Source organism: Odontesthes bonariensis, chromosome 6 (assembly GCF_027942865.1).
Source record: "Odontesthes bonariensis isolate fOdoBon6 chromosome 6, fOdoBon6.hap1, whole genome shotgun sequence".
In the NCBI taxonomy this organism is placed as follows: domain Eukaryota; kingdom Metazoa; phylum Chordata; class Actinopteri; order Atheriniformes; family Atherinopsidae; genus Odontesthes; species Odontesthes bonariensis.
In genome coordinates, this window is record NC_134511.1 from 9,828,308 (window position 1) to 9,844,389 (window position 16,082).

Consider the following 16,082-nt stretch of genomic DNA (forward strand, 5'->3'; position numbering starts at 1 on the left):
TGGTGGTGCCCTATGATGGACTGGCTACCAATCTAGGGTGAACCCCCCTTCTCGCCCAATAGGATAGGCTCCAGCCTCCCACCCCCAAAGACTGAATTAAGCAGGTACAGTACACCCTGTGAGTGAATGAATGGGTGCCGGTCATGGTGTATTGGCAAATATTCTTCTGTTTGTGTTCTTCTATCTTTAACCTATAAGGAGATATTGAAAGTGGCAAAAAATACACAGCTGAATCCAAACCCAGATCTCTGAATCAGGGTGCAATATCAACAGTACTTCCCAGACTGCTGCATAATTTTACTGCTCCTGGAATGCTTGTTAAAATACACATGCACGAAACATTGAAACTATTGTGAAATCTTGTGAAAATGTTTAGAGTACACATAGAGTCAAATACTATTCACTTATTTGGGCAACTTTTAATTTAAACAAACACAGCTCTGTTCCAAGTACATTTACTTCAGTACAGTCGCAGTAAAATCATGAAAGTGTACACTTTTATTTATTTTTTGGCATAGAAGTAAACTGGCATGTTATTCCTGCCAACATTTTTTCAGTTTGCTGTATAATAGACAAATAATTAACAATGAGAGAAGAAATGTAAATAATGTTTGGCACTATTAACAACCTGTAAACCATTTAAAATGCAGTGCAGGTAATTCTATGGAGCATGACAGGCGTACGTTTCAACAGTTAGTCAAATATCCATGAACTGACTTTGATACAAAATTGCTGGATGTGGCTGAGGTCAAGCTGGAACTGTCAAAAGAAAGGAATGTAACATTTTTACTCCTCTTGACAATTCACTTCAGTGTTAGGACATCCCTCAGGCTGGTGACGCACACTGATAAACCTTGATAACTCTTAAAAGTAAGAGATCGTGACTCGTGACATCATATTGATGTCTTCTACCATCTTCCTGTTTTTCAGTACTATGGTTTTCCTAAAATATCTGAATAGTCTTATTTGAAACCACTTAATCCTGTCATGGATAGATAACCCCAAAGGAACATGGCGGACAGTCAAATCTTATTTTTGTGCAACACTGCAGATATGCAGAATCTGCTTGGGATAAATGGAAAATGTGCCAGTTATGTAACATTGTACTGGGATTATGTCAGATACAGGAGGTCCCAGACAAAATGGACAATAATGGACCAACTTTTTTTTCTGTAAGAATGAGCACAGCCTAGTCTAGTGAGGTGTCTGATACTTAAGAGAACATTCGAAAAGGAGCATCACTACGGTCACAGAGTGTATGTCAAACATGGAGATTTGGAGGAAAACACATTCCAAAGGCGTAAAGTCGTGTACATTACTTTCTGGCCATGTGCCTGGAGACAGGGATATGGAGTATCTTCAGGGCTACCAAATAGGGGAAAGTCATCCCACATAAAAAGGAGCTGCATATGAAGAGAGGCAGAGATTTGCATGCAAACATTGGGCTCGGATCATCTCTCCAGATTAGATGCATCATTCTGTAATTCTGAGACGGACCAGGTTGGCAATAAAGGTTTCTATGTTCCACTAAGTCCGTGTCAGCAGAGTTCTTCATTCCCCATCTACACATCGGCTGATTGAAGGTGACCATCCCCGATTCACCACAATAGTTTACACAAAAGGCCACAAAGCGGTGGACAGGGAGGAGGTCCAGAGGCTAGCTGTGTGGTGCTCAGAGAACAATCTTATGCTGAACACCAGCAAAACAAAATCTGATGGTCCTGGACTTTAGAGCACTTTAAATCAGCAGCGACAGAGTGGAGAGGGTCTTCTCCTTCGAGTTTCTATGAGTACACATCACGGCCGACCACACCTGGACCACAAGAGCAAGAAGAATCTCCTCTGACCCCTCCCACCCTGAGCAGAGTCTTTTTTAACCTTCTGCTGTCTGAAACAGAGGACTAACTGTCTCAAATCCAGTTTTTATCCACGAGCTGTTGGACTAACAACTGAACATTCCCAATATATTCATGGGTAATTAAGGATGTTCGGCCGGTTTTGATGGGTTGTACTGTTTGTCTAACGTATTTATTGCTTTAGAGAGAAGCTCTAATGAATTTTGTTGTGTATTTGATATAAAATGACAGCAATTTTAGTTAAACTAGTTAACCAGGAGGTAAGCTGGATATGTTGAACCTGCCTCACGGTTCACATCTGTGTGTGTGTGTGGTTCGTGGTGAACGCACTGACCTGTGTGAGCGTCCGGGCTATTAGCAAATCCTGCTAATAGAAAGTCTGAAAGCTTGGGCATATTGCCAAAAAATGATATTAATTTTAAAAACTTATCTCGGAGGCACTAAAAAAAAAAACTTTGGAATAAAATTGGCTAATTTTGCTCATGGAATTTGGTTGCATATTTTACTATATTCTTAATAAATAAGTCCTCGATTATCTCCTTAATTATATATAATTTGATTGTGTCCCACATTTGTAGACCAAGACTTTATATACACAGGCAAAAATAACTAATGACTGACTCCTAAGTGGATGGGGATAAATTAATGACATATACTCTTGACATGTTTTTTCCAACAGATGGTGCTATATATTCAAACTACATAACGAAGTACTTCGTTGTGAAGCTGCAGCATACAAGGAATACATTGCAAAGAGATGCTGAACAGATTTTTAACAATATGGCATATGGAATATGTTCAGTACTCCACAGGGAGGTACACATGTTGCCACATGTTGACCAAGAAAGACAACAGTATGATTTTACTGGTTTACAGCAGTAGTTTATTTAACGTGATTCGACATATAAAGTCTCATAATGTTTTGCAGACACATGTACGCCTATCTTTGTCATATTTCTGTGTTCATATCTACATAATCAGATATTTTTTTTTTCCAGTCTGCTACTGTTAATTCAGCTTTAAAGGCAATATATAAATCTCTTCTCTTCTATGTCTGGTTTTAACACAGTCCACTTATTTCTGGCTCCACTGAGCATTTGCCCTGACACAGCTAAAGCCCGTCCCGGTTGGGTTGAAAAAAGAAACAAGGCTGATGGAGATGATGGTGCGGCGGGGGGTGCGGTTCGACCTCCCCTCGGAGGAGTGGCGTTGACAGAAGGATGGTCCGACTGATAGAGGCGGCAGCGTGCCGAGCGCAGTCACAGCACAATGCCCCATACAACCTTACTCGAGCAGTGGAGGTAGGCGTCTTTTACTTTCATGCCACCGCAGGAGTGACAACAAGAGCCAAAGATCAATAATACAGCGGTAAGTCACTGAGTCTGGTCGCGGTTTGGAGTTGTTGACACTTCAAATTAAGTTGCTCAGGCCTCGTGTGCATGTGCGAAGAAGTGTTTTGATCACAAATCACAAAAAAAAAAAAAAAAATCGTTGATTAACGTGCTTGTTATCACAGGTGACTAACACGCAATCTTTCTGTCACTTTATGTGAATTTCGTGTTAGGATGTCTGCCTCCAACGTTTTAGTCGAAACGAATGTCAATTGATGACATGATCCAGCTGATTGACTTGCGCGTAAATGCGCAGTTTGACATTGTTTTGTTGTGTTCAGGCCGTTTATTGCGGCAGTTATCAACTTTATTTGTGTTGCTATTTACAAACTTTAAAAAACAAACAAACTCAATCCAAATACGAATCTAGATTTCTGCTGTTCTTGCAGTGGTGCAAAAGTGGAAGGATTACATGGGGATGAGTTGATCCCCAGTTGTTTTATGATTAAAAAGTGATAAATGTGTGGAATATCTGTCTGAGGTTGTTTGTCTTAGCTTAAGAGACAGTCGTTTAAAACACTTGGATTTGTGAAAGAGCAGGCTAAAGTCAGAGAAAACACTCAACCTGTCCATGTGTTGCTTTGTCAGGTCAAACGTCAGAGGCAGCTCCGGTGATCTGCTCTGCTCAGCACATTCACTGAGGAGATTTTCACACCCAGCCTGACAGCATGAGTAGCACCAAGAAGTAAGTTACCTCATCGAGTTCTATGAACGCTTTTAACCCCATGCAGAGCTACTCTACTTCAGAGCTATTTCACACAGCTGCTGGTGGATGAATAAACTCTTACCAAGGTGGAAAAGTTACAAGATATCTGCCTGGCAAAAAGCCAAATTTGATGTTTTCAGTGAGTGTTGGAGGTGGCTGGACGCTATTCGATCCTAATGAGAGCCATTCCGTATTGTTACCAAATGAATGCCACCAGTACAAAAAACTACACAGAGTTGGGGTCTTCTTAAAAGTCATTCCAAGGTTGAATGTGTTAAATTGCAAGCGTCAACACATAAACAGTCTTGTAATTGCTTTGTAAGAATTTTAGCCTCAGAGAAGAATATTCCTCAGATATAATTGTCTGTAGACTAAAGTGACCCTAAACACAATGTGAAAGAGTTAACAGCTGCTGTTAAGAAGCACTGACTGGTGTTACATTTGATTTACTTGTGCATCTTTGAAAATGCTACTACACTTTTTTTAGTCTTTTTTTCTGAGCTTGATGGCGATGAGTAGCCCAAGTCTCGTTGTATAGTCATGAGTCTATGGTTGCAGTTAAAAGCTAAAACAGAGGGAAAAGAGAGGCTTACAAGTACTGCACAGGGATCCAAAACACACAAAAAGTGAAGCATAAACATGTTACAATTCATTATATATGAATCAATCATCCATCCATCCATCCATCCATTTTCTTCTGCTTAACTGAGGTCGGGTCGCAGAGGCAACATGTTCAGGAGAGAAACCCATATCACACTCCTCAGCTCCTCCTTAGGGATCCCAAGGCGTTCCCAGGCCAGAAAGGATATCAGAATATTGCAAATTGAGTGATTAGCCCATCTTTCATGGCTGCAAAGATTCAATTTCCATATCCCTGTGTTTATTCAGACTAAACAGTGGAACCTTTAGCGTCACACAAAATCCCAGTGAGACTATCGGGTTACGAAACCTTTTGTTTTCGAGAAAATTCTGACATTTCACCTTCGTTAGAAGAAGTATTTGTCTTTAAAAGTTTGATCGGACAACCTCGAAGGAAAATATGTCGTATGGAGATACTGTAGACCACTGCACCATCTGGATGCCTTCGGGCTGTTTGACATTTCTCTGGTTTGGTCACACAGTCGACAGTTTGGGTACAGAGAGCACTCTCTCCTCTTCAAACCGACAGGTCATGTTATCTGCCTAGGGACATACAGATTGCAGCTAATATACAGTAATGAGTAACTAAGTAACTAAGTAACTACCTCTCAAGCTCTGATTGCTTGTATTAAGCTTGACTGACGGCTTAGCTATTAATTATCAATGCATGCTTAGTCAAATATATAGTTTAAAGGAAAAGTCCAACCCTGAAACCCTTTTTTTTAAATGCACAAATATTGCTCTATATTTGCAAGATCATTTTTAATTCAGCTCATAAAAATTCGGAGAAAATACTGTTACCGCATTGCAGAGATGTTCACAGTAAAGGAATATGCAATACAGAGGAGGAAGAAGAAGCCCTTTTCTGAGTTACAAGGAGCTTAACAAGACTGATGAAGTCCAAAGACGAGTTCAGAAGTTTGACACTTAGATGAAAGAAGAGATGTTCTGTTATTGTAGATGGTCTCATTGAGAATAAATATATCATTTTTCATGATAGAATTTACATAAAAAAAGAATTATGTCCTCAGATGTTTGAGGAAGCACTTTTTGCCTTTTGCACTTTTTCCATCCATCCATCCATCCATCCATCCATCCATCCATCATCTTCCGCTTATCTGATCAGGTGTCGGAAGCAATAGGTTCAGGAGGGAAACCCAGATATCCCTCATCCCACTGACTCTCTCCTCCTGGGGGGCATTTCTAGGCCAGAAGTCCTATATAATCCCTCATTCAAGTTATGGGTCTGCACAAGGCCTCCACCCTGTTGGATGTGCCCAAAAAACCTCAGTGATTAGGAGGCCTCCTAACCAGATGCCCGAACCACCTCAACCGACTCCTTTTGATGCAGAGGGGCCACGGTTCTACTCCGAGCTCCCCTCCGGGTGGCCGAGCTCCTCAACCTTTTGCACTTTTTGGTTTATATAATTTTTTTTAATGATTGTTCCTTTTCTCTCACAAAATGGTAACTCGGATCAACAAACAGCATCTTGAAAAACGAAACCACATATTGCTCTATAATCTCTTATTCAGACTCTGAGATGGCTTTGGAGAAAAAAACAAAAACAAAAGACTAAATTTAGGAAGCAGAGTTTAGGAAAAGGTGAACATTAAATTCACGGAGACCTTTCAATCTGTGTGTCAAAAGAAGTTGGGTTAGATAGGTTTTGTGCAGGTTACTATAACACTGTCTGGGGAAGAAGTGTTTTTGGGAAATGCAGGAGGTCACTTTCACGAATAGGAGTAGACAAAGTCTGGCTAGAACTAAATTCCATGATTTTGTCAGCTTTTAAACTTCACAAAATAATGCTGGAATGCACAGAGCCTCATATTGTTTATTTATGTTGTCATCTTTTTTATCCCGTGTTGAATTCAATGTAGACTTGCACGGGCTGTCTGCTCAGGCTGAGAGGAGTTTGGCTGTTATGTCCATGGTTGTTCCATAGGTGGCAATGGAGGAAGTAGGAACCACAGTGTTGGAGAAGCTCAGAGATAAAAGGCCTCAGTCTTTAACTGTGGTTGAATCTTGAACTGTTTTAATTCTCTGATTGAGAGCAGACTAGTGACGCATGAAAGCTGAAAGTTTGATTTGCTTTTCAGTAATCAGTCAGCCTGAATGAAAATACTGTTACAGTGTGAGGAAATCAACCCAGCCACTTGAATCAAACAGATTCAAAGCCGTCTGCCATCATCAAAATTATTATTATTATTTGTTTTTCTATTTTACCCTCATCTCTTTATGCAAAACTCAAAACAAAGTCTGTAGGAATTTAGTTTAAGGGGAAAAAATGACACATACAGATGTGAAGCTTATCAATTATATTTTTAGAAGCAAACTGTTATTGTGACGCACCCTCACATTGTAGACTGGAAAGCTTTGTCTTCAGGCAATGCAAATCAATCCTGGAAATGACAAATGCTTATCTCTGTGGTAACTTTTCTGACACCTCCTGCTTAAAACCCAAAAAGTCAGACAGATCGCGAGGCCCCGCTTTCACGGCCTGTATTCATACTGAAAATCAAGATCAAGCGAGGGTTTGCCCTTCTGCTCCACGGGAGCTTTCTGTCCTCCCTGAGCTCGCCTTAGGACACCTGCCTTATCGTTTGACAGGTGTACCGCCCCCGTCAAACTGTCCCCCGGGGCGGGTCAGTCCGAATGATGCAGTATGACACAATTAGCAGGGAGAGCGTTCTGTGGGTGAATCCCCTCGTACTGAAATCCAGACCAGCTGGTTGAAGACTTTTCTGTGAGTGACCCCTGAGCCACTCGGCCTATGCTGGTTAGTCCTGTCTGACAGAACAGATTAAATAGCAGGATATTTCAATACAGAGCTTTAATTAACTGAATCGTCCTATAAGAGTGGGTGTACTATTTTTCAGTTAACACTTTCAAATACAAATGCTGCTGCATTTTCAACTAAACTAATATTCTCTGAATTAATTGTTTAGCCAATATAGTGTCCGAAAACTGTGCAAAATCCAGTTATTCGCCCAAAGCCCAACTTGATGTTTTTTTTTTCTATCAGCTCCTTCAAAAACAGAAGATATTTGTTTTACTTTTTGATATGTTTAAAAAATGATCAAGTGTTGTTGTTCAGCTCATCCAAAAAATAACTGCTTCACGTTATCTAAATCTATGTGGAAACGTAGTAAACTGGATATTTTAGAAATGTTAAATGTAGCGGATCTGTGCTGCATCATAAGTGAACCTCTTTTTAGTTTCAACAAAGAAACTAATGTGTGAAAGTTACTGAATAAAATCTGAATTTCTTGTTAAAGACAAAAAAAAAAAAGATTTTTTTCCTGTTGTTTCTGACTCTACATGCTAAAAGACCCCATTACAAATCCAACAGCCAAAAATAAAAACAACTCCTTTTAGCTCGAAAGCTAGTTGGAATGAAACATTTCAATCAATTTTCTCCTCAGTGTTTGTTGTGAGGATGAATGTGTGGGGGGACCTCTTTGAGGGCAGCGTAGGCACCGACACGCCGGCCTGTTGCAGGCTTGTGTGTGTGTGTGTGTGTGTGTGTGTTGTCACTTAAGTAAAGCCGGTGTAATCCTGTAAGGGCGGATGAGTAGACAGACATGTGATGCCCCACTTGTTTCTTAGGTAGAAGGTGGTGACGAGGGGGGCTAGCAGGCATTACCAGCCAGATGGAGAGGCTTTATAGTTAGTGTGTGGGTGTGCGACTGATTAGACTCGTACTTAGCTCATACGTTTTCTGATGTTTTTGCACTTCTATTAGGTGTCTGTTGAAATGAAGATGGAGATCAGATCCAGATTTTGATGGGTTCAGGTGTCAGTCAGACATTTCTTTTTTTTTTTTTTGGCTATTTTGAACACGACTGGCATGATCACTCTGGTCATCACACCCAATTAGCGGACTTCCTGTCCGCTCCCTCACCCCCTCTGCCAGATTAAAGCCTACACACATACCTATCGCCTGCGCATTTAGACCTCAAGGACGACACATTACAGTAGGGGTTGTCCACTCACTGAATATTTCATCTAAAAGTGTAGTCTCTGGGGTTTGAGTGACTCTCATTGATTATCTGTCAATGAGTCTTTAATGGGCGGAGATGAGCGCCACCAGCAGCACCAGACTGAGCCCCAGTTCGAACCTACTGCAGGTGAACGAGCCAAAGCGCTATGGCTCCACACTGTCTTTGGAAGAGAAGTGTGAACAGTCTTTCTTCCTCTTCTACTACTACAGGATGGAGGATGAGGCGGTGCTGGACCGGGGGGCGTCCTTACTCAAACATATTTGTGACGAGGAGGAGGTAGCTGGTAAGTTTAGCGGTTCCATTGTACTTTAATTTGTCTCTGCTTGTACCCATGAGAGTTTTTTTTTTCTTTCTCTGTGATGAAGACTGAAGAAGGCAATATAAACACAGATGACAGGAGGTATTGTGAATGTTAAAAGTTTGTACAAGGGGAGATTATAACAAAAAAAATGTTTTTTCTATACTTCTCAAGTTTCTTAATGATTACTTTTGCATTACCTCAGGGTACTTTTTCATTAAAGCAATCCCATTTCCGATTTCTAAAAAAAGTTTTTAAAGGAAAGTCGCTCATTAAAAGAAGCGGGAGGGGCGTCGTTTAGCCTTTTAAAGACTTCCGATTGGCATCACTTCCTTCACGTAAACCTTGATGCTAACCTAGTTAGTGAGCTGGCGTGATAAAGATGTAGAGCACAGACCATGTGATCCTGTGTTTACCTCACTAATCCCCCGAGAGACCTGTAGGGCAACACAGAGAAAGAGGAAAAAGCTTGCAGTGAACTAGTTGTAAATCTATTAAAAGAGATGCATTCTAAAAGTATTCTCTGTACGTTAAAACAAAATCAATGTGATTACTTCAACTGCAAATTAACTTTTTCATCATATTCAAGTTAAGATAACTTCTCAGGACTAATTGATTTTTATTGAGTTGGAAATCTTTCCTGTGGTTGTGATTTTACGTGATATTTTTAAAATATCTTTCTCTTTTTGGCCACTTCAGAGAACCCAGCAGAGAATATTATTGTGTTTCAGTTAAATGCGATCTATGTACTAAAGCTTTTCCTGCAAGTTGTTCCAACATGTTGCACTTTCTGACACTGGAAGCAGTGGATTCAGTGGTGCATTACCTTTTTATATTAATTCAATTTTTATCTTGATTAATACCCGAGTCTCCACTTGTTGATGACGATGATGTTTCTCGTTATCTGGGAATGAGGTTCAGTTTACAGGGTGGTGGCGTAAGCAAAAATGTAGCATTGTGTTAAACACTTTGGCACAGAGCCCATTTTACTGTTACAAGAAAATTTTATTGTGTTTTGGTTTTTAGACATGACAACAGAAAACTGTTGTATTGGGCTTGAAGCCCTGAAGAGTTTTCTCTTTAAATTCCAAGACTAAGAAAACGTGAACATGTGAGCCGTGAAAACTAAAAAAGAAAATCTGAGCATTGGCCTCTGGTTTCTAACTGTGGCTAATGTAGTCCATCACAACACACAAGTAAGCAATTTTGTGCATGGAGAAGCAGCTGTGAGAAGTTGATGTGTGTCGCTGTAGACTACAAGCCTCAAGTATTCGAAATAATCAAATAATATCTGCTCAGAAATAAAGTGGAAATAAGGTCTGTATGCCCACAGCGCGTGAAAGCAGAATGCTTTTCCTTCCTGAGTCTGGTTCTGCTGGAGGTTTTTTCCTGTTACAAGCGAGTTTTTCTCTCCACTGTTGCCTCTTGCATGCCCAAGAGGGGGAATTGAATTAAAGAGAAGTTTCTATGTAATCTGCAGGTTTACTTAGCTGGGCAGCTTTTCAAATTTGCATTCTTCTAATTTGGATCTAACTAAACTTTATTGGATTATGATTGCATGATAATGAACTGGATTATAGTTGCCTTGAATTTGACTGCATCTTCAAAGTCCCTTTAGGGAACATTTGTTGTAATTCCAGACTATATTGGAAAAATATGTAAAAAAAAAAATAAAGTCATGGTTTGTGATTCAATTTGATTCATGCAAAGCACTTTAAACCACTGGAATTTAACTTTGAGTTATGTGGTCTTTATTCATAACAAAAGCTGAGGTTTGTGCAGCAGTGTCCCTCGTGTCAGAGGTCAACATTTTGTCAGGTGCAACCTCAGCTCGGACCCTGCCTCCGGTGTGGAACCAGCATCTCAGCTGTGGCTTCTTGTCTCTTTTTGTGGAGTTGCTTTTACTGAGCTCCTCGGTGAGCTCCTCCTCGGATTCTGAATCAAAGACCCACGGATTAGAGGAACCGAGGAGGAGATAAGGTAGCTTTATGGCAAGATGATTTGGTTCAAAATACAACTGTCAGTCAGTGTCTTAACTCCAGCAACTCTTTGGCATCTGAGCCTGTTCCTTTTAGAGACATACAGTATCAAAGGTAGCAGTTTTTGTTACTTTTCATCCATTTTGGTTTGAGCTTGTTTTTTCAAACTGGTCATGTGATGTAAAAGCAGACCACTCTATTTGCATTTTAATCCTGATATTTTTTTCATTTTCTAATGTTTATAACTAATGCATATGAAACAGGTCCACATGCACCTTAACGCTGTTTACCCTCCAAACATTTAAATTCTCATCTTACTGCAGAGTCACATCCAGATCAAAACAACATTTGGTCCCCTAGAGAAGCCATACAATCAACATCTGTCACTCCTGTTTAACAATATCTTTTTAAGGCTTTTCAGCCATTAGTATGCTGTCAGTGCTGCGTGGCGTATTGCCATCCCTCCCCTCTGGTCTGCGCAGGTCACAGCAGTGTTGTTACTAGGGGAATTGGCGGTAGCGTTGCCTCTCCTCAGAAATCTGGTGAGCTAAACAAACCTCCCCGAAAACACAAGGATTTCATTTCATTCAGTGTGTGCTTACAGGCAGCTCCCAAAGAAGTTCTTCTTCCACTCCCCCCCCCCAAAAAAAAAGAACAGGAAGTTGTTTCACAAAGATGCTTTGGCAGGATGCAAATCTTTCTCTCCAGTCCCATTTTTATTCCTTCTCCTTCATCAGTCTCCTCTTGTTCTCTCAGCTCCTCTATTCTCGTTCAGCCACTGTAGATAAGTGCACTGTCTTCACTGTATCTTTGCTAGTTCTTCCTGTCATTACATCTGTTTTTTTATCATTGCTGTCTGCTTTTAGGACTTAATGTCAAGCTCATGTGTTGTCTGGCAAATTTGACCCTTCTCTGGCCCACTTTGCTCTATTCTTCTTAGTTACCATAAGTTCCCTTGTGTCTGTGCACATCAGCAACAGCAACAGTCCAATTATTGGACAAACATTGAGCCTCCCCTCAATTCTATGAATATTTTGAGGAAAGCAGTGATTGATCTTCAGTTTATTCACCTGTGGCTCTCTAACTGAGCTTGCAACAACTTGGAGTTTAGTTTCTCAAAGGAAAAGAGTTCTGTTTAATTTTTTCTTTTCTTTTTTGGCACAAGATGGTGACATGTGCCAAAAAATTTGGCACTATGTGACTGATCTTGTTCTGGTGTTGTCACATAAACACAGGACAGGTGCCGTCTTTGTTGAGCCAAAAGCCTATAGAGCATCAGCTCTGGTGTGGGTAATGCTGGTTCTGTCTCCAACTGTTTGTCACTGCTCCATCTCCTTCAGTCTCACCACTATCAGCACCACAAACAGCTGGTCTGGTTCCGAGTTTTACAGTAAGATATTCCCCCAGTTTAAATAAAACCCCTTCATCGTAGGCGAGGCATTTTAAACCTTTTTCTATCGTCCTCGTCTCTGATGCTCAGCATTAGCTGAGTATGGTGAACCGCTGGTGTCAGTGAATTTAGATGAACCCCTTAAAAAAACCTACACATTGTGGTACGCCTGAATAATGAAAGCTGTTGTGCTTGAAGAGAGCTCATTGTTTGTTGTGTGAGGGGTTCAGCAACTTCCTGGTTGGGTCATGTGCAGTGCTTGTCTCAGCCTTACCCGACCTGCTTAAAAAGGAGACTTTGACTCACAGAGCTTCTTGTTTCAGATGCGCTTTTAGCGTTCATCCCAGGAACGATTGATGCATTTTTATCATCAATAAATTGCATAAATACTTGAAAGAATAAGCCACAAAGAATAAACTGATGAACTGAAAAGCAAATAGTTGTCAGCTTACATAGTTTTAGTGCACTGTCACCACTTTGAACCGTTGATGAATGAAGGTTACAACCTGCAGGTGGTGTTCTTGGGGTTGAATCCTTTCTTTCACCAAATTTAAAGCCATGTTCATTGGTTTTTACACAGCCCAATGTTTTTATGTCATTTGGCTTAAAGGCTGATTAACATTTCTGAGCCTTCCTTCTTGAAGTGGAATTCTTGTTGGTTAGCCTCCATGGAGATCAGCTTTGTGACAGTCATGAGCTGTTGGTACCAGAATTGCTCAAATTTACCAGGATGTTCTTGGTCTTGACTGTTGGACTTTGGATCCTTCTATGGATCTTTTAAAAAGGGAACTACAATGCAGTAAAACTCTGTAGGAAAACATTGACCTCTAGAAAATCTCGGCCCTTAGGCAACATGTGACCCTCCAACAAACCAATGTTTAAACGCGGAGCTAAAGTGGTGAGTGAATTGTTTACAGAAAACGATGTCAGCTTTTGAGTGGTGGGGAACTGAAGACTGGAGGGATGGTAAGGAAAGCAATGTAACCTCAAAAACATAGAGGTGACCGCAGAATGTGCCAATGATTGCTTAGGATGAGTAATTTAGGATATGGCAGTTTTTATAAAATATGAAAATAGGTGTTTTGCTAAATCTGTGGTTCTCAGAGGAGCTTCAGATGTATGATATTGTTGTAAAAGAAAGTGTATTTGCGTGGTTTGTTGATTTGTACATTAGATTTCACTTGGAATTCTATGCCAATTGTTATAGGTGAAAGGTAAGCTGGATGATAGATTTCTAGCATTTTGGCATGACATCAACATCCAACAAAATGACATGCATGCAGGCTGGTCAGCTTATGTCTACAACCACTCAACCTTTTGTAAAACTGCACATTCTGTTGGTGTTATGTCAATAAGTACAGAAGGCACGTAATCGTGCAGACAGCCATGGCGTCTTCACTGTTCCGTGATACTTCTTTTTCTGTCCAAACTATTTGTTTTGACAGTGTACTGCAACCTTTGTCACCCTGCTCTGCTTCGCTGTCTGGAGTCTGTTGTTGGTTATGGTGGCTCTTGAAATTAGCCGAGAAGTGGTCAAGTTTAGGTTAGGGTTATGCACATATTGGATTATATTTTTGCTTACTCATCAGCTTGTAGTGGTCCCGTAAGGATTTATTCAGCTGTGAAGCTCATTATTACATAATTTCAGTCAAAATGTGACAGACTTCATCTTCCTTTTTGCCTTATGCAGATCACCACACTATTTACATTGGCGTGCGTGTGCCCAAGAGCTCTCGACGTCGGAGGCGACACCGCCGGAGAACGGGCCACAAGGACAGAAAGGAGAGGTTGACGGAGAATGCCTATGACAAGTCGGACACAGAAAACAACGATGAGGCCAGCAACAGCATCCTCAAACCTCTCAGTAAGTTGTGACGGACTGCATGTCAAGGCCGATTAGGTTTCACATCTGTCTTCGCTGAAGGCTGTTCTCTTTTCCTGAAAAAAAGCCCTATAACTCACTGTGACCCCAACAAAGTTGCTGAGTCCGCTTAGTGGCCACAAATTGTTCCAGAGTGACGAGTCCGTTTTGACAGAGAAGAGTGGATTTTTTTATTGGAAGTAATGGCTGCTCAAATGCAGTTTTACTAGTGCTGATCTGAGTCTGTTGAGAGCAATGTGTAAGGCTGTCTTGCCGAGGTTTTGTCCTCGGTTTTAGACACGGTGTAAAGTGAGACATGCCTTCAGGCTGCTGTGACATCTGCGGGTGCTTAGAGCTACAGATTTGAGGGACACCTGAGGAAAATGAAGGAGTGAAGGTCTAAACGAGTGATGAGGACTTAAAATGGGAACATCAAATTGCAAACACCACACTGGAAAAAATGCCCCTCCAAAAATAAGTAAGAAAAACAACAAATACAAGACGTTTTTGCTTGAAATAAGCAAAAAAATCTGCCAATGGAACTAGTGAAAATCGGCTTGTCAAGATTTCTTGAAATAAGATGGGATATTTGGGACTTTTGAGATAAAAGTGATCTTGAAATTAGCTTAAAAACCTCTTCAAATATCAAAAAAGCTTGTTTCATATGAAATCCGACTCAAAACAATTTGTTTTCAAGACTTTTTCATTTAACAAGATATTCCAGATGTATTATCTTCAAACAAGTCCCTATATCTTGCTGAAATAGTACTTGTTAGGCAGTTGTGTCTTATATTAAGTGTAATGAGATATTTTGACTAGAAATGAGACAAATATACTTGGTAAGACTTTGATTTTTTCCAGTGCAACACCTCCTTGTACGAAGATGTCAGCATCTTTTTTTCGGTCACCGCTCTGTTCTATTTAAGTTTTGAGTTGTGTTTGTTTTTTTCTTTTCTCCATTAATATGAGATTAAGGTGCCCACTGATTTATTCATCAAGTCACAAATAGCACGGCCATTTATAAATGATGGTTCAGTGCAATTGGTTCTGAACACGAGGATCAGGCTGCATATTGAATGAGGTGATCAACAACTGACAAAAATTAAAGAAAAAATCTCAAGGCCCCTAACCCTAGCCAGTTGAAACAATGACAAGGAAACATCATGCTTTGGTGGAACTCTGAACAGTTAGTAGATGTTGTAGGTCACAGGCAAGAAAGTCCACAAGTCAGTAGTTTGTTGAGGGCGGAGTCATCAGATACCAGAATGTGCTCATTGGAGAAAAAGAGGATGGCAACTCTCTGACTACATGACGCTCCTGTGTGACACAATTTCAATTTGAAAAGGCTTGCTCCCTGTCAAATCCAGTAATGAAACAGACCGCTGTCAGTCCCAGAAAAATATATAATTTTACACATTTCTGCTTAACCCCGATGTGAAGGGAGGCCTAAAATATGCCAGAGCTGGATTTTACACTGGGTACACATCACTTGATGAGGGGGATTTTTTTTTTTTTTAGGACAGAAATCCAGTCAAAGAATAGATTACAGCCAGGCCATCTGCTTTTTGCTACTGACTGTCACATTGAATACTAAGCAAAAATGGTTTGTTTGATAGCTGTTGAAGGATGGTCCTTGATTAAAGGCCGAGGAACATGCTTTAAGATTGGCTGAAGACTAATAATGTTATATCAGTGTTGGTGTATTTTCTTAGCTGTTTAGTATGGTTAATCTCAGCTTCTCTGTTGCCACTCCTTATGAATCCTCTTTAATTTGGTTGATCCTAGACTAACAAAATACTGCAGTTCAGCCCAACATGTTCGGCCTCATTATAGCAAAGTGCCTAGTGGCCAGGAAGTTGAATAATCTGTCTTTTTTTCAAATAATGAGAAAATGGTTTCCAGTATCAAACCCTGCACACACATCATTCCTACTTCTCTTAACATTTAACAGATTTAA

The 16,082-nt window shown here is 40.4% G+C and overlaps 1 protein-coding gene across 3 annotated transcripts in view; it reads left to right on the plus strand.

Moving 5' to 3' along the window:
- Positions 1-3,054: 3,054 nt before the first annotated feature.
- The window catches only part of slc4a4a (solute carrier family 4 member 4a), a 57,269-nt gene continuing 44,241 nt past the window's right edge, over positions 3,055-16,082 (plus strand). For 2 of the 3 annotated variants that reach the window (XM_075467285.1, XM_075467286.1), the window contains exons 1-4: positions 3,056-3,224; positions 3,836-3,932; positions 8,807-8,880; positions 13,955-14,128. In XM_075467285.1, coding sequence (XP_075323400.1) covers positions 3,916-3,932; positions 8,807-8,880; positions 13,955-14,128 — 265 coding nt within the window. In that variant the 5' untranslated portion in view covers positions 3,056-3,224; positions 3,836-3,915. Of the gene's footprint in view, positions 3,225-3,835; positions 3,933-8,806; positions 8,881-13,954; positions 14,129-16,082 lie in introns of all 3 variants that reach the window. The other variant, XM_075467287.1, reaches the window with a different exon arrangement.